The 18,680-nt window shown below is 39.1% G+C and overlaps 1 protein-coding gene across 1 annotated transcript in view; it reads right to left on the bottom strand.

Annotated features, from left to right (window-relative positions):
• The window catches only part of Sh3kbp1 (SH3 domain containing kinase binding protein 1), a 359,863-nt gene that overhangs the window by 112,362 nt on the left and 228,821 nt on the right, over window positions 1–18,680 (bottom strand). Inside the window, 2 exon segments of the mRNA XM_031370222.1 lie at window positions 3,546–3,621; window positions 7,588–7,617. Of these exon segments, the coding sequence (XP_031226082.1) occupies window positions 3,546–3,621; window positions 7,588–7,617 (106 nt within the window).

The following is an 18,680-nucleotide window of genomic DNA, read 5'->3' as shown; positions in this document are numbered from 1 at the left end:
ATGTACTGATATACATACATACATACATACATACATACATACATACATAAATCTTTAAAAGTCTCCATTTGTTCAAACTCCACTCATTGTATATCCAGTGAGTCTATGGCACTATCCTAGGCTGCATCATGGGAAAATCAAATGCAATATCTGTCTTAAACCTAGAGGGATCAACAATCTAGTGGTACCAATGAAGCACCATGTGTCACTACTATAGACAATAATTTCCAAGTGGCAAGTCAATGGTCTCAGAGGTGGTGCAAATGTCTAGTCACTAAGTGAACAAGGTGTAACATGCAAAACAGCCCACTTGCACCTCCAATTATACTTTATCCAGATTTTTCAAACCTACTTGTTCATCTAAAGCAGTGCTTCTCAACCTTCCTAAAGCTCTGACCCTTTAATACAATCCCTCATGTTGTGGTGACCCTAACCATAAAATTATTTTCTTTGCTGCTTCATAACTCTAATTTTACTACTGTTATGAATCATATTATAAATATCCGATATGCGGGGTATGTGATGTGTGACCCTTGTGAAAGAGTCATAACTCTAATTTTATTACTGTTATAAATCAATGTAAATATCTGATATGCAGGACATTTGATATATGATCCCCGTGAAAGGGTCTTTTGACCCCAAAGAGATTGTGACTCACAGGATAAGAACCACTGATCTACACTCTTCTGCATGTATAACATTGAATAGTTCAGAAAGATGCTAAAGAGGCCTGTCTTTGGGGCTATTTTCCTAACCTACACAGACCACAAATCTGTACCAATTGTAATAAGAAAAAGGGAGATACCAGATGTGATAGGCTGAAGGCACCTCGGGGCACTTTGTTATGAATATTTAGATAGTTTCCCTCTTGTTATGAAAATTATGGCAATCTGTTCCCCAGCATGAGTTGCTGATGAATTTCAGCATCATGAAAGCCTTTTGTTTGGGGGTGGGGTAAGGAGAATGTTCCCTGCTCAAATAAGTCTGGATCACTCAAAAAATACCAACTCACATGAGTATTTTTGAGTCATCATAACTCTGAATCCTGATGTGGGCCTGTGGCTTAGTGTGCTGAGGAGACAGCTGGCAGGAAGAAACAGCTCTCCTCTGTACTGCCGGGCATCCTTTGCCATAGGTTTCTATTTTAGGTCAGAAGAAGACAGCAGGCTGCCTGGATGTTAAACTTTGGGCCATTTCCAAAGATTGCCCAACACTCTGTAACCTTCTACCTAAACACAGATGTGGCATCAGGATCCAGAAACTAGATCCAGGGAACTGGTCTAAAGGTTGGAGGAATTACACTGGCTTAGTGTTCCACTAAATGGCAATCATAGGAGAGCAATTACTCTAAAATTTGCTTCTGGCAAGGAAAGCCAAAGGGAGAATGTATATAGTAAAATTCAACTGTCAAAGTTCTTGTCCCTAAATCCACAGAAAATTCCCAACAGTAAACAACAAATCCCTCAAGACTTTGCTCACCTGATGCCCACTGACAGGCATATTAATATTAATTCCCCACAATATCACATTTTCTCATAGAATTGTTCACCTACCTCTTCCTTTTGTCTCTCCCATTAGGGTGCTCAATATTTTGGAGTAGAAAAACCTTCCACACTGAGTCCTAAAGGTTTCAGGACTGAATGAGAGGATGAAGATGCTGGGAGGCAACGAAGGGCTTTTCTTTGTCTAGTGCAACATTCTGAGTGCATACATAAAGCAGATCATGAGAATAAAGGCCAGAGAAATTAAAGCTATCAATCTGTCTGAGGCCATTTCAGTAACTAATAATAGCTGGTCCTCCTAGGACTCTAAAACAAAATATTTATCCAGTCACTATAAAGTCCCTTCTTTAAAAGTAATCAGTTCTACCACCATGATGTTTTGGGAGACCCAGGCACACAGATGTGGTTCATTGATATTTATAGGACTGAATAAGGCATGTGTTAGGGGCAGGATTCTCCCACATGCTTTAGATAGCTGAGTATCTTCAATGGCATCTATAACCTAGCCCAAGGAGCCCATCTTAGGCCTCATGAAGTTCCCAGGAAACTTGTAGAGCCACATGTATCTTGAAGGCTCAACAAAGCCAACTGACTTTCAAATTTTGACTGAAGAGATAAAATGGTACAAATCTTTGAGAGTCAAAATTATCTTGATCTATCTTCATTCCTCTTAGTAACTATTTACCACCCATCTCTGTATCAGGTAAAGCCTTTGAAAAGTATATTGAGTAGATCACTAGGATTTGCCAAACCAAAAGCTAAGACTGTCATCAGAGAACACTTAAAACCTATAGCAGAGATTTCTCTGATTTGCCCATAACCTGCTGTTCCCACTGAAGTATTGTGTAAAAGCCTTGATTTATGAGTTTCTTTTGTTCTGTGGCTATAAAAAAGTTCATGTAACTGTTTCTATATTGGAATATGTCATGCAGATCCACCTAAATGCATGTTCCCAGTCTATGACCACTCATATTTGGCTCAACAGAGACCATCTCTCTGAGAGCTATGGTTTTCTGTCAAGGGATTCAGCATTATTCTTAAAATACACTGTCCAACGTGGTCGCCAATCAGCACATGTGACTCCTGAGCACTAGGAAATGTGGTTGCTACTCTAAACTGAGATACATGCAAACCACATTTGACACTGTGAGGATATCACACTGAGAAAAAGTACAGCATCTTACTAACAATTTTACAGAGATTACATATTTAAAAGGTTGGGTGTACAAAGACTGACTTAAATACAATATATTAAAATTAGCTTCCATTTTTAATGTGGTCTCTAGAAACTTTTAAATCATACACTGGTTCATGTGATAGTTCTATTGGATCACACCATTCTAAAATGAAACTAATCTTTTCCCATCTACTCACCTAATCCTTCTAAAAGACTTGAGTCTGCTGCCTGAAAGATATAGAAAGGTATTCTATAGGTCTGAAAGTTGCTATAGAAATATTTTGAGGTATTCATGAAGAGATGTTGGGCTGGAGAGATAGCTCAGAGTGTGTACTGCTCTTCCAGAGGACTAGAGTTCAGATCCCAACATACCCACAAGAGGTAGCTCACAAATGACTAGTACTCCAGTTACCAGGACTTCAATGCCTCTGATCTCTGTGGGAACCTGAATTCATGTGCATATATCTCCATAAAAACATACATGTATACACAAAATTAGAAATTTAAAAAAATTTAAAGATGTCTTGAGGAGTCCAGCATAAGTGAAACAAAAGTAATGTTAGTTTAGCAACTGTTCCTGGAAGATCCAGGAATCCCTGATGTGCTTTAGGTAGCATTGTGAGGCCTAAGGCCACCTAACCTGTGCCAATATGGACAAACTCTAGCTTTGCATGTTGGCACAATGCACGTGACAGTAAAGAATCAAACTGCCCATGTGGAAAACACAAAAGAATTCCGATTCTATCTTGTGCTGCCAGTCTACTCATGGAAGATCTAAGGACAAACATTTGTGTGCTTTTTTTTTTTATAGAGATGCAAAAGTTTTCAGAGGTATATAAGGATTTTGAGTAATTAAGGAAACTCACTCTTTGTCCTGCTGTCCATCTCTGTCTTCGATGGGTCTGGAGTCGTTGTAGCTGGAGGCAACTTCTTCCCAATTGTCTACAGAGGGAATAAGGTGATTGACACATCAGGATGATTCACTTCATTAATCAAAGGAACAAAATCAAATTCACAATGAGAAAATCCCCAGATGTGGCTCTAAAAACCACAGCCATTAGTTGAGGCTGTTCTGTAGATAGGCTGTCACATATTATGAGGTCTTCTCCACAGTGACCAACAAGGGGATAAAATAGGAAGAGAGGGGTAAAATAAAAGAGAAGGCTCTTAGTACCTCCTATTTCTTTTTCTCTTGATACTTTTTACAGGGCTGTTATTATTTTTAACAGACAAAAAGGTACAGTTTCCTTTATTTTATGACAAGCTGATCAGATTTACGGAAGCCCAGTGTCTGGCCCAGTGCAGAAGCTCCAGAATAACCCCATAGAGGAATAATGGAAAGAACTGAAGGAAGAGAACACAGGGACAAGAGCTAGTGGAAAAGTTGGAGAAAGAGGGAGGTAGGCAGGCAGGCAGAATCTAGACTGTCCAGACCCACTGGACTTTATATTAATTCCTTCTTACCATCTGAGATTTCACTTTGTGGAATATGAGCAACATAGTCTAGTCCGTTTTGAAAGAGCTCATTTATCTCCTAAAACAAAAGTAAGGAGGGTCTTCCTCTCTATTCCTACCAGTTGGTTAGTCCTCCAAGGCCTAAAAGGTTCATATCTCAGATGCTAGGCACAATGATTTGTTTTACTAAAACATATGTACACACACACACACATACACACACACACACACACAGAGACACCCTTTATGTTTGCTCTGACTTCCCTTCTCTTTCATTTGTAGTGGATTCTATTATTATTCATGAGTTATCCATAGGAAAAATTGAATACTGTCTCTGCCTAAAGATGTTCCTGAAACCACAGGCTACCCAGCAGTTCAGAACCCAAATGAGACACATGAACAAACCCGATGGTTCAGAGGTGAGAGCTGTTTCCACTTGTCTTTCTGCCATTGCTCCCATGTAAACATGATTAATGCCCTATGAAAAGTGTCCGCTGATAAGAGAGAAACATTTGTCACAACCTAATAGCCAGGTAAACTGACATCCCAAACAAACTATTCTATGTCCCTTAAATATAGGAAGAGTCATAAGCTGTGTCATTTAAAAACTGCCATAGTTGGAATTTTTCTTCAAATGAAAATTGCCATTTTTTTATTTGAAAACGTTCTTCATGTTGCAAACATTGAAACTAGCATTAAATATGCATAAATCACAGAAAGAGGAAATGATAAACCAAATCTTCAGACCTTCATGAATTTTTAAAAATGTTTGTGTCAGAAAGACTTTCCATTTTACATGGTGACATTTTTATTTAGTGCTACAAAGCTCTCTATATTGGGAAAAAAAAAAACAGAAAACCCCAAATAATATGCCACCTTCCACCACTAAATACTCAGCTGAATAGTATTTTATAGTTCTATGAAAGTGTCAAGAAAGATGAAAAAAAGGTTGATGTTCTTCTGCTAGAAGGTCACATTTTATGAAGAAACAGTTTGAGGAGCATATTGAAAAGTGAGGAGGGAACCCGGAAGCTCTGGAACCAGCAGTTATGTCACCCCTGCCACAGGGCTAGAAGCACACCTGCTAATCTCCTTGCCTCTTCTTTTGGGCAAGGAAGGCTAGAATAAAGATCCCCTCCCATTATCACATTAGGAAGAAGCAAACAAAACCAACCTAGCTTTGCTCATGCTCCTAGAACAAACACATGAACAAACAAATAACCCACCAAAAGGAGACAGGAAATCAATGGCTTGGGCTTTAAACCCGAAATGCCTTCTGGACAGAGTCTAGCAGATCTTACATCATTATTTCTCCGTTGGTAAGCACAGAAAGTGCTGCTCTTATGCCTGACGTCCTGATTTGCCAGAATGCTCAAAGTTATCAAACGCCAAGAAAGAGCACTGGTTAAAGAAAAAAATCTAATGCTCATTCTGTTTTTTTTTTTCTCTTCATTGTTTCAGAAATATCCAGTTCACTGGCTTCCATGGGTCCCAGCAATATGGATTATGGTGAAGGCCTTATTATGCTTATCTTCTGGGGAATGGTGAACCTCAAATTCTTCATCTTTGCGAGCCATGATTAGAAGTCTAAAAGGTATGCTATGTTCCTCTCAAGCTAGTCTGGTCCCATAGGGATACCAAAGACAGGAAGTGGTACTTCTCCGTTTGTTAGAAGCGACACTGGCTAATTAACTGGCAACGCCTGAAAACTTGTCAGCCTGGTACATTCCCAGGCCCTGCCCTAGACTTTCCCAATCAGAAACCCTGGGGATGGTGCCCAGCAGTCACTGAGAAAACACACCCTCCACTGGACTCTGATACATGCTCCAGTTTAAGAACCATTGGTCCTGATGTAGCAGGAATTCTATTAGTGAGAACTAAATGTCCTTATTGGATTAAAAACTCAGTGCCTGTTTCCATACCAAGATACAACATAAAACATTTTTAATGCTTCCTCCCATCTCCTTTCTCTCCCTTTCCACAACATGTTCACCACCTTCTCTTTTCTCACTGATTTAAGAACTTAATGTTGCTATTTACACTACACATATGTATCTATGTCATATATAACTGAAACTCAGCTACAAAGCAGGCACACATACACACGGACAAATAAAACAGGGACTCTCATGCACACCCACTACTGTACCTGGAAGACATCAAAGGTTAGGCTTATTCTTGGCTGTGCCAGAAGACTCGAGACCTCCTCTTGAGGCCTCTTCCACAGAATGGCAACTTCTCCCTCTTGTGAGTATCATAAGATGATTTGTCCAGGAGAAGTAGCAGTGAGGCACTTAGGGGCTGTACTGACATGGCACAGGACAGCCCCTAAGAGATCAGCTAGCAGCCTCATCTCACTGAGTGACTTCAGAAGGAACAAACCCTTAAAGTCTACTCTCTACCTTAGTCCAACAGTTCCTTTTGCCTTCTGTGCAAGTGCCTAAACATTTTCCAGCAGAAGCACCCATGCTGACCTTATGTGCTTGTGCTCTGACCCAAAAGCCACTACTAAGAACAGCAGTGAATATGCATATAGAGAAACATAGAGCTGACTACGCCTATTGCTTTGGATATGCTTAAGACTCAGTAATTACCATACTGGTATCATTTTTTGTCTGTCTTACCTACATCCCAAACTCCATTTAAAATCTAATTTAGGGGCTAGAGAGATGGGTTAGTAATTAAGAGCATCTAACTGCTCTCACAGAAGACCCAGGTTTGGCTCTTAGCACCTATATCAGGTGGCTCACAACTACCTGTAACTTCAGTTGTAGGGAGTCCCTGGAGTCTGAGGGTATCTGTACAAATGTGGTACATATAAATTCATATAGGCACACAATATATGCATAGATAAAAATAATATCTTTTAAAAAACAAAACCAGGAATGAAGAGATGGTTCTGTGGTTAAGAGCACACACTACTCTTGAAGAGATCACAGATTCTAGTCCCAGTACCTTCTGAGCAGTTCACAACTATCTGCAACTCCAGTTCTGGGGGATCTGTTGCACTCTGATGGCCTCCAAAGGCATTGTGTGAACATGGTTTACATCCATGAAAACAAAGCGCCTGTATATGTTTTATATATATGTATATTATATATAAAATTTAAAAAATAAAATCCAATTTCTAAAAATAATCAGAAACTCTATTCCTTTGAATAATGATATTAATCCATCTTTCTCTAATTCTTGCCAAGATCACTAAGCAAATGTGTGTGTGGGGGTCTTGTTTACAGAAGGAGTTTCATGCAAATATGTTCCTAACTCCATAAGATCCAGCAAGACAGCATCAGAACAGATAAGCACCATATGATTTCAATTAGTAGAGCAAGTAACTTTTTCCCTTTTACATGCCAAGATAAAGACTGGTTTGAGTCCAGGGAAATCCAGTTTCCAAATGATTAATGTATCTGTTTCTCTTTGTGACCGTGGAATATGAACACAGCATGCTGCTCAAATAATTGGTATAAAATCGTTCCCCTGCTGTAATAATTCAGATGCAAACTCCCCTGAATGTAAGAAGTTTCTAATTACAGGGTAAGACTTAAATTCCACCTCTAAAAGTCCCCTTTCCAAAGACCACTACATATAACTCTTGCAATCCAAAGGCAGCCATTAGATCATTAGGACAGGGGTGGAGGGTCCCTGCATCCAAGCAGCTGGCTGGGCCTCCCAGTCCATAGGTCAGGCTTTCTGGCAACTCTTTTAGAAGGATATGATGGTCTGAGAAACTATATATAACCATTATTCAGGTACCTCATACAAAGCCAAACACATGGGTAAAACACAAGATCAAAGATAGCTCTTAAATGATGTTCTAAATTGATAGTCTTTATTCAACACTAGCATCTGACAGTATTCTTTCTCTTCCTGTCCATTATGGATTCATTAGGGCCTATTCAATATGAGGCAAGAAAACAGAACAAAAAGCAGGAAACTGTCGAGCACTGAAACAACAACGTTTTGGGGCTAGTTCTCCATAGTAGTGTGCTGAGGGATATCCAGGAGGGCACTATGGCTACCTTTATCCTACTCATGTCTAGGATATGGAGAGATGGAAAGTACAGGACACAGGGATGGAGGACAGCACAATGCCAAATCTACACGTAACTGTATCTGCAGCTTTTCAGTTTTTGTTTTCCACCAAAACTCTCCTCTTTCTTTTCACACAATCCTCTCATGAACACCTATAACTGTTGCCATTATGGAAAGTCTTCTTGGCTTTCTATAGGAAGGGGGTAGAAGCCAAGCACTTCGGAATCAAAAAGAATGAATACAAAGAGCCATCTTTACAATAGAGTGCCTTGTGGGCTCCCACCAGAAGGCTTCTCAGTGGCATGTTTCTGTCATCTGCCTGTATTTGGTGGACCTCACTTCAACTGTATCATGTCAACAACAAAAGATGTGCCACAGTAAAACACAACTTGGAGTTTTAAAACTAAAAAGGCATGGTCCAATACGGTGAACAAGAGCATTTGTAGTTCTAGGCCAGGGTCAAGTTTGCCTTTGACATAACTCCTGTGTTGGTATGTCAATTATAACATTAACGGGAGCATTCTCTGAAGTCTATTTTTAAAGTTGACTTTGAGAAAAACAAAAGATTAAGTATAATCTTCTGGTCATGATAGCACATCCCGGAAAATCCCAGCACTTGGGAAGGCTGAAGCAAGAGGACTTTTGAATTCAAGGCCAGCTTTGGAAGCACAGCAAAGCCCCGTCTCCAAAAAGCAAAATAAATAAATAAGTAAATAAGTAAATAAATAAATAAATAAATAAATAAATAAATGTTCAAAGATAATTCCTTTTTTTTCTGATTATAGAATTGAGCATAAGACTTAAGAGATATTCAGGTGATTTTCATTTATCTGAGTTGTCTTGAAATTTTAGATATGCACACGCACATACATACACATTTCATCCTGAAATAATCTTCAGAAGTATGTTCCTCTACAATGCATTACTTACCAACTAACCACCAAAATACCTAATCCCTAACTTGGTAAACTTGGAAACCACTGAATACTGTTTACATACTATAGTTATTATTTAACTTTATCCTTAAGTTTCTCTCAGTGTATTGCAGTCTTCTCCAAGCATAGAACTTCTTTTGACAGCCAGTAAGACACCACAAGAATGAGTAGTCTACAGAACTAGTAGGTGAACACCACCCTTTTCATAAGTTTTCTTCCCTATCTTCTCTGTGTCCTACGATCATGACTTGAAATTGTCCTTCAATGACAATTGTCACTATACCTCCCAGTGGATCCGACAATAGTTTTGAGTGCATATTCCTCCCTTCCTCTTTGACTCTGATCTAGAGCCTGTAACTTGCTGGAGGATTACATCAATCATTTTTCAGACAAAGATCCATTGATCTATCACAAGACAATTTTCAAACACCCTTTACACCTCTTAACGCACCTGCATCAAAGCAATCAGAACATGTATTGCTACTTTATTACTGCTCATGGAGAGCCACGAAGATGAAATATAAAGATTTACTTCTAATTCTTACACCATGCTATACTTCTCAACAGTTCCTATCTTCTCTTACCTCTTAAGACTAATAGCAAACTTTCTCTAAATACAGCATAACCTCTTGACTGAACTTGGGTGTCTTCTATCAGGGCTTCCAGAGTTTACTCTTTTAATCTGTCCATAAAAAGGCTTTAATATCTATCATTCTACTACATATATATGTATATGTACATATATACATATATACGTATTTTGTTCATGTTTATATATGTATAAGTACATATACATGTATATGTGAAGGAGAGAAAAAGAGAGAAAGAAATAGAGAAAGAGAGAGAGAAAGAGAGAAAGAGAGAGAGAGGGAGAGAGAGGAAGGGAGAGAGAGAGAGAGAGAGAGAAAGAGAGAAAGAGAGTGAGAATGAGAATGAGAATGAGAATGAGAATGAGAATATGAGAGTGTGGCTTGTGTAAAGAATTTGAGCCAGGCTCTGTTGTTTATCATTGACTCTATTTCCTGCCAGGATGTGATTTGGCTCATTTGTCCATTTATTGAACACCTCTAAAAGCATGCCTTTAAAAAGTAAAAGAGCCATACAACAGGAAGAGGAAGGGTGGTGACTGTCTCTTTGTGTAATCCAAATAACGTTTGCTGGGAGCTGAGGCTTCCACCCAGGCTTAAGTGCTCAGTGAGATGCAGCATGTAATTCAGAGAATATTAAAATCATAGGCATTGGCTCTCCAAATATCGGACAATATATGAAAATACTGTTTGTATTTTACCCACACTGTTCCCAGGAGAGGACCCTGCATGCCAGCTTGTTAGAGAATCATCTTATTCAAAGAATATGATCAAGTCAAAGTGAATGCCCATTCATATGACACTTTTAGAAAATATAACCTGTTATTATACTTTGGGAGACTATTTTTGCTGTTATAACAGGTAAAAGAAAAATTATAAACACCCCTTCTCATTCTCCCAGAATGGCTCCCCCCCTCTCTCTTTCTATGAACAATGCCTTCATTTTACATCATTTAGAGACTTTAGGAAGAGACTAGATAGGTAAAGGAGAGAAAGAATGGTATGGAAGAAGGGGAAAATGTGTCTGGTTTGTCGTGCTTTAACATCAAACAGGGACCAAGCCACAATGTTCCCAGGAAGCAGTTCAATTAATTCATACACAAGGATCCACTCTACTTTATGTGTTTCTTTATATAATCAAAGCATAGTCCAGGATATCCCTCTCATCAACCTGGAGATGGCATCTCCTTCCCTGGTATATTTGAGTACACCTCACCTGTAAGATTCAAATAAAGCCCAGCAGGTAATGTATCAGCTTTAACCAACATCTTCTATAAGCATGAATCCCATACTTACTCATGATATTTTTCTATGTAAAGGATACTTGAGGGCAAAGCCACCTTTTATTCAGTTTTCTTTTAGAACACTAAAAAGAACACTTGCGTTGGTAGTGAATTCTATTCTGACTACTGCATATATAAACATGAAAGGCTCAGAGTCCTGGATCATCAATAACTTTGAGATTAGCAGTAGGGTCCAGCTCATTAGATACACATCACATAGTGCAAAGAGAGAAACGGTACAATAAAGGCATGTACAGATAGAGGGAAAAATAGTTGTTAGCCAATCTACATGAGGAAATAAGCCTCAAAGATGGCAGCAGTAAGGCTTGTGCTAAATTCAGAAAGATGAGTAGGAGTTGGCCTAAGAATGTAGTAGAAAGGGTGTTTTAGTTGAATAAAAAGCAAGGAAGTAAGGCAAAACTGGATGCAGGAGTTGGGTGTAGTGGGTGTACTCCAGAGACTGAGGCAGGAGACTCACTTGAGTCATGAGCAGATGTTCACAATGTGATGTGGGCGGAGGCACACACACACTGAGAAGGAGAGAGAGTAGCTTTAGGCCCACAAGCCAGCTAGGTAAGTTAAAGCCACAGTTACAGTAGTTTGTGGCTTATTCCCAAGACATCTGATCACTAGAAAAAATAAAGAGAGGTGTGATGACCCAATTTGGGATGTTAAGACTGATGAGTAATGATGAAGAAACAAAAGGCTAAAGTAAAGCGATGGTGGCGAAGCAACACTGTCCTTTGCTTAAAGCCCTAAAACCATGCTTGCTAGCTACAGCTCAAAGCAGCCACAGGCACAAAGCAGTAACTGCAAACTGGTACAAATATGGCAGAAACATTTCCAATGTTGTCATGCTCTTAAGTCTATGTGTATGCCTACCACATAGTGAGTGCCAACCACATGCGAAAACGACAACAGTAAGTTCCCACTCAGCAGACTTGGTTCAGGGACCTGCTGGAAAGGGTCAAAGAAGATGTATTTCTCTGTGCTCTGCTGGTAGTGCTGAAACTTAGTGGCAAAATAATAGGTCTGTAATAGCTCCGAGCATTTCACTTCCTCTGAAAACACCAGTCAATTTCCCATTTGAAAACTAAAACATTTAAAAAACAAACCATATAGACACATGAGAAGCTCTTGACAGATATAAGAACACCATCGTTTTCATTTGACAAATTTAAAGTAAATTGTTTAATCAAGTTTGACTCTAAAATTTTTTCCCAGAGAAAGCTTTCTGTTCTTCAGACCAGGGAAGGAAAATTAACCAGCCTCAGTCCAAAAACAGATCACACTTAGAGTCATAATTTGTTGTATTGTTTTCAAGTATAACCACAATCTTAAAAAAAAAAAAAAAAAAAAAAAAAAAAAAAAAAGCCTAGAGCACACAATGGAGTACTACTGAGCCTTAAAAAGGCAATTCTCCTACCTTAACATGAATGATTCTGGTGGATATTATACTAGGTGAATTAAGCCAGTCATAAAAAATAAGTAGAGACAGGGGTATGGGGGAGCAGCAACTCTGCTTTATCTGTGGATTCTGCATCCACAGATACAAATACTTCAGAGTTAAAATACTTGGGGAAAGGTACTGACTCCATGTTAAATTATCAGACCTTCTTCTTGTCATTATTTCCTAAACAATGCAGGATAACAACTATTTATATTTTATATAGGAGATGAACATTATAGTTTTTTCCCATTAGGAGGCAATTCCTATAAACAATCCCCCATAAATATCAAAGGATAACTATATTATCTAATTCTATTTATTCTGTGGCGCTAGGAGTTCAACCCTAGCATTAAAGTATAATCCAGTTATCTTCTATTTATATATGTTACATATGCTATGCTATATTCTGCCTCAGTCTTAGGTGATATAGCTCTATAAAAGATAATCTACTGATCCCATGAAGCACTTCTTCAAATCTGGCTAATATTAAAGTAGTGCTGGCCTTAATGCTGTAAGATTCATTCTTTACTTTCATCACTAGCTATATAGACTTATAAAGAATAGTGCTTGTTTTAAAAATCATATAGGCTCCCTTAACTTACAGAAGGGCAGAGAAAATACATGTAGACTTGTTTGAGGACTGAGGAGATAGCTCAATACATAAAGTGCTTCTTTTATAAGCAGGAGACCCTGAATTCGCCTCTCAGAGCTCACAGAGAAAACACACTTGTAATCCCAGCACTGAGGAGGCAGAAACTAAAGAATCCCCAGAGTTGGGCAGTGGTGGTACATGACTTTAATCCCAGCACTTTCGAGGCAGAGGCAGGCGGATCTCTGAGTTCGAGGCCAGCCTGGTCTACAGAGTGAGTTCCAGGATAGCCAGGCCTACACAGAGAAACCCTGTCTCAAAAAAACAAAAACAAACAAACAAACAAACAAACAAACAAAAAGAATCCCCAGGGGCTTACTGGTCAGCCAGTCTAGCTTAATCAGTAAGCTCCTGGTCCCTCTGAAATGCTGTCTCAAAAGCAAGGTGAACATCGATCCTAAGAAACAATACAAGAACTTGGCCCCTCGTCTCAAGGCACACATCCACAAACATGAACACACAGAGGCACACAGAATATTTTAAAAGCCGTTCTGGTGTTATTTTAGATATTGCTTTTTATTATGAAAAATGAATTTACGTCATATATGGATTGAAAATGGGAGTTTCTGGTGGTCAGACTGATATGTCTTCTATGTACATAGCAGTATACTTAGGAAGGTGTCTTCAAAATATTTCAAGAATAGAAATCCCAGTGGGGCATGTTGGAAACGTGTCTGCAGTTCTAGCATTTGGGAGGTTAATGGAGGAGGACAGTGAACTTGGGGCTAGCTAGAGCTATACAGAGTTAAAAAGAAACAGTGGGGTGTAGAGAAGGATCATCTATTAAAAGTGTACACGGCTTTTGTAAGAGGATCTGAGTTTGATTCCCAGAACTGATGTCTGATAACTCCCAACCACCTCTAAGTACAGCTCCAAGGGTATCCAATGCCTCACAGGCACCAGTAGTCACATGAACATACATGTATGTGTACAAACACACACACACACAATTAAGCATAGTAAAGTTAAGTCATTAAAAATAACAAGGGACTAGAGATATGGTTCAGCAGTAAAGAACAACAGTGGCTGCTCTTCTAAAGGACCCAGGTTGGATTCCCAGCACCTACATGGTGGCTTAAAACATCTATAATTCTAGTTTCAGAGGATCCAATATCTTCTGGTCTCTGCAGGTACCAGGCACACATTGGTGCATATACATACAAGAAGGCAAAACGTCTATACACATAATTAAATACAAATAAAAAAATAAAAGAAACATCAAAATAAACAGTCAAGGAAAAGAGCAAGGTTCTGTAGAGAGAGGTCAACTTAACCCTAAAATCAGGGCATTCTAGTCACAAGTTAACAGGACATAGTCAACAACAGGGGCAAAGCAAACTCATTTTGTGCTTCCCATGAAAATGTCGTAGGTGACAAAGACAGAAATGCCCTCCCATGCAGGAGGAGCTCTCATTGTCCACAACCTTGGCTTTCTGATTACTTCTGTGTGTTTCATTAACTGGGATGATGCCATGATGGGGGAGGGCTGCCTCGGGCACCTCTAAATCCTTCCAAGTACCCCAGGGATTAGATAAGCTTAATATAATACTTTTGTCAAACAGCCATTTGCCATCCATCAGAAAATAGCCTTATCGTGGTGCTAGGGACATCATAATGAAACAAATAAAGCAACCCTTTCTTTTGGCATCTAGTGGTAAGTTTTGTACTGAGGAGAAATGGTCTCTAAAAGCAACTTCACTGGCTATGTGATCTTGGGCAAATTACTTCACTTCCCCATATGTCAGTTTCCCCTTCTAAAATGAAGCCAATGATAAAAATGTCATGGATTTTTCTAGAAGGATACAATGACAAGTGTGTAACGTGCTTATCGTTAGATTTTGCTGAATTAAAAACTCAGTCTGGCAATACAGATTGCTCAAGGGCTAAACAGCTTGCTGCACAAGTTCAAAGACTTAAGTTTCAGTCCCAGAAACCCACATTAAATGTCTGGGAAGCTAGCAGTACTAGTCTCAGAAGGGGTAGATAGTGGTCCCCAGAGCAAGCCTCTTAGTAAGACTAACCATACTGGTGAGGTAGTTTGTTTGAGAGACCCTTCCTCAACGAAGAAGTTAAAGATCAATCGAGGATGATTCCCAACAGCAGCCTCAGGCTTCACATGCATGCTCACACATGTGCACGAATAAGTTCATACAAAAACACATGCATTCATACATTCGCACCACAGACACACACACATGAAAATTAGAAAAATCAATCATCAGAATACTTTTCTGTGAATTCAACTTTGAAAGAGTGCTCTATCAGACAGTTTTTTTCCTAATAGTAGGCTAGCCACCCATTAGCCACTCATTCCTCTTTGCTTGGGGGTTTGAGATCAGTTTTTAGAAGAGAGTCACGGAGCAAAGACAAGCCTAGAGGACACTGATAAATCTGGAAGCTGGGAAGGGATTAAAAGTAGCATCTACTGGTACAGAGCTGCTGCTGGGAGAAGATTAGTGGGGGAGAGGGGAACTGAGGTGGGCCAGAGCCCACAACCCACAGACATTTCCAGTCAATAAAGGTGGCACCTCCACTGAGTGGTCAGAACAACAACCCAGAGGACCCTCCAGTGTGTGCCCATGCCAGCTGCTTCTGGGTGCATCCAAACTGTTATCTACTGTTGATGATGGAAAAACAACAAGGCGTGTATCTGGGGAAAATGGCCTGTTGTCTGAGAACAGAAAGCCTTTTATTGAGAGTTTTGGTACTCAGGAGCAAACACGCCACCATAGAAAACTATCCCAAGCCATCTTTTTCAAAGTTTGGCACTCATTCAGTAATGGATGAGGAAATTCTAAATTGTTGGACCAAACAGATACCACTCCTAAGGTAACGGGCCAAATGATACCACACACTTACATCATACAGATTTTTAAAGCCACTTGGAAATTACTAACAGATACTTAACATAAATCATTGAATTCATAATCCTCTACCTGGAAGTGGCCATGCCTCATGCCAAAAGCAGCACTGAAAGGCTTCTTTCAAGATTAGCAAGGGGGCTGGTAAGATAGCTCAGTGGTAAAACTGTGTGCCGCCATGTCCTGTGACTGATGACTAGTTCCACCTCTAAGACACACATAATGGAAGGAGAGGACTGACTCCAGTAAGTCATCTACATGTGCACACATGCATGTATGTAAACACGCATGTATGCACGCACACACACATATACATACACACGAGACAGAGGCAGACAGAGAGACAGAGAGAGACAGAGAGAGAAAAAGAGGGCATCAGCAAGAAAGTGCATAGAACACAAATCCTATGAAGGATATCTGAAACTCAACCAACCTTGTAAGCAATGCAGACCACTGTGTAACTTGCCAGGCCCTGATTGTTGTCAAGGAAGCATTCTATCCTCACTTGTAACGTAGGAAATGTCAATACAACGCTGATAGGAATCAATGCAGTTCACCAATTCTAGTCCTCTGAGATCCTCCATGGATCTACAACCTTAAAACAGAATCTTGAGGGCCAGTGAGATGGCTCAGGGGTTAAAGGTGCTTGTGACAAAACCTTACCACCTGAGTTTGACATGCTAGAAGGAGAGAACAAACTCCCTCAAGTTGTCCTCTGGTCTCTACACACATACTATGCCAAGTATACCCCCCCCACTCTCTCAAACACACAATAGGGGAGGGAAAGAGAGAAAGAATATGAATGTGTGAATATTAATACATAAATAAAATGTGATTTAATATTTATTTATTTATTTATTTATTTTCAGTTTTTTTGAGACACCGTTTCTCTATGTAGGACCAAGCCTGGCCTCGAACTCATCGAGATCCATCTGTCTTTTCCTTCCTCTCAAGTGCTGGGATTAAAGGTGTATGTTACCACTGCTTAGCTATGAATGGAATTTTTAAAAAGTTTTCAAACAGGGGCTTGGGGGGCTGAGGCTTGTTGGTATAGTCCCTGCTTAGTATGTGTAAGGTCCTGGGTTCATCTCAGGTTCAACCCCTGGTTGAACCACAAAAGTTGAACCCCCACTTCCACCACAAAAAGGAAACCATTTGAGCCCTCCAGCAGTTAAAGGGAAGTTTCTAGAAGGCTGTAATAATATGTGAAATTTTATAGATGCTAAACAAATAAATAAAAAAATAAAAAAATTTCTCGTGTGTGGAGACAATTCTGTGTCTGATATGATCCCAACCAGTTAAAAATGTATGGCCAAACAACTGAAAGCTAATATTTAAAAACAGTCAATAATAATTGCCCCGGGGAAGTTAAATTATCAGTGCTTTTTGTTTCCTTATTTTCTAGTATTTCAAAAATCATTTTATAATCAGAAAAATGAGGTTTTGAGAGGTGCAATAGCATGCGTTAAAATGGCTAAAAATTACAATCTACCTCCCCACATTACTGATGTCTCTCTTGAAGGTCTGATTTGATTTGCAACTACTACTAGCTAGTAGTCACATGAAACTTTCATCATTTTATTTTATTTCCAAGTCATTAGTAAGGATGTTAAGACTGTCAGATGTAAAATGAATCATGATGGTAAATTGCAAGACGCCACCCATATAGAAAACACTCAGGCATTTGTCATCTCCTTCACTTATAGTTCTTCACTGGCTCATATCTTTAGTGACTAAGTGCATAATGTAGACTCATTTCTAATTAATATTGTTCCAAATAAAGTATTGGGACATTTTATCACATTTTCAATGCCAAGAACGGGTTTCTCATTTGTCTAATTAAACTCGTAAATTCCTTATCTTTATCTCAGAAAAGGACTTTGTGTATAATCAAAGACCATGCTTAAAGGGATGGCTCAGTGGTTAAAAATACTTGCAGGCATCCTGGGTTCGATTCCCAGTACCCACATGGTAGCTCATAATCATCTGTAACTCCACTTCCAGGGTTTCTGGAGCCCCACTCTGACCTCCACTGCCACCAGGCACACATGAGGTATACATTTAGATGTCAATATGCATTAAGGCATCATTAAATATTAATAATGCAAAACATTAATACACATGAAATAAAAATAAAATTTTAATCTTCTTAAAAAAGACAACACTTACAGATTATTTCTGGTCTTTAAAGAAGTATGGCTTCAAGTGATAACAAGTATGATTAAACAAGTGATAACAAGTATGATTACCTACTACTATTAGAAGTAGCTATTTGTGGGTTGAAGGAATGGCTCAGAGGCTAAGAGCAGTGGCTGTTCTTCCTGAGGACCTGAGTTCAATTCCCAGTACTCACATGGCAGCTTATAACTGCTTGTAACTCGAGTTTCAGAAGATCCAATTGCTTCACATAGACATACGTGCAGGCAAAACATGGATGCACATGAAATAAAAATAAATCATTCAAAAAAATTAAAAGTGGCTATTTATTGAGGAATATCCTAAATTTTATATTACATAGATTTCATAGACATTTTCATGTCTTTAAGAAACATTTCCAATTAACATGATCTTGTGCTTTTTCTAAAAAATCAAGACTGATTTACACTAAAATAGGATTCTACCTAGAGGTGAAAACAGATTGAGTAGATACATTTTTTTTTCTTCTTAAAAAGTATGTGTACAAAATACCCATGGAAGGAGTTGCAGAGACTAACTATGGAGCAGAGACTGAAGGAAGGACAATCCA

The sequence above is a fragment of the Mastomys coucha genome, chromosome X, assembly GCF_008632895.1.
Source record: "Mastomys coucha isolate ucsf_1 chromosome X, UCSF_Mcou_1, whole genome shotgun sequence".
In the NCBI taxonomy this organism is placed as follows: domain Eukaryota; kingdom Metazoa; phylum Chordata; class Mammalia; order Rodentia; family Muridae; genus Mastomys; species Mastomys coucha.
The sequence above is the reverse complement of the archived record's forward strand: the minus strand, read 5'-3'. Positions and strand labels throughout refer to the sequence as shown.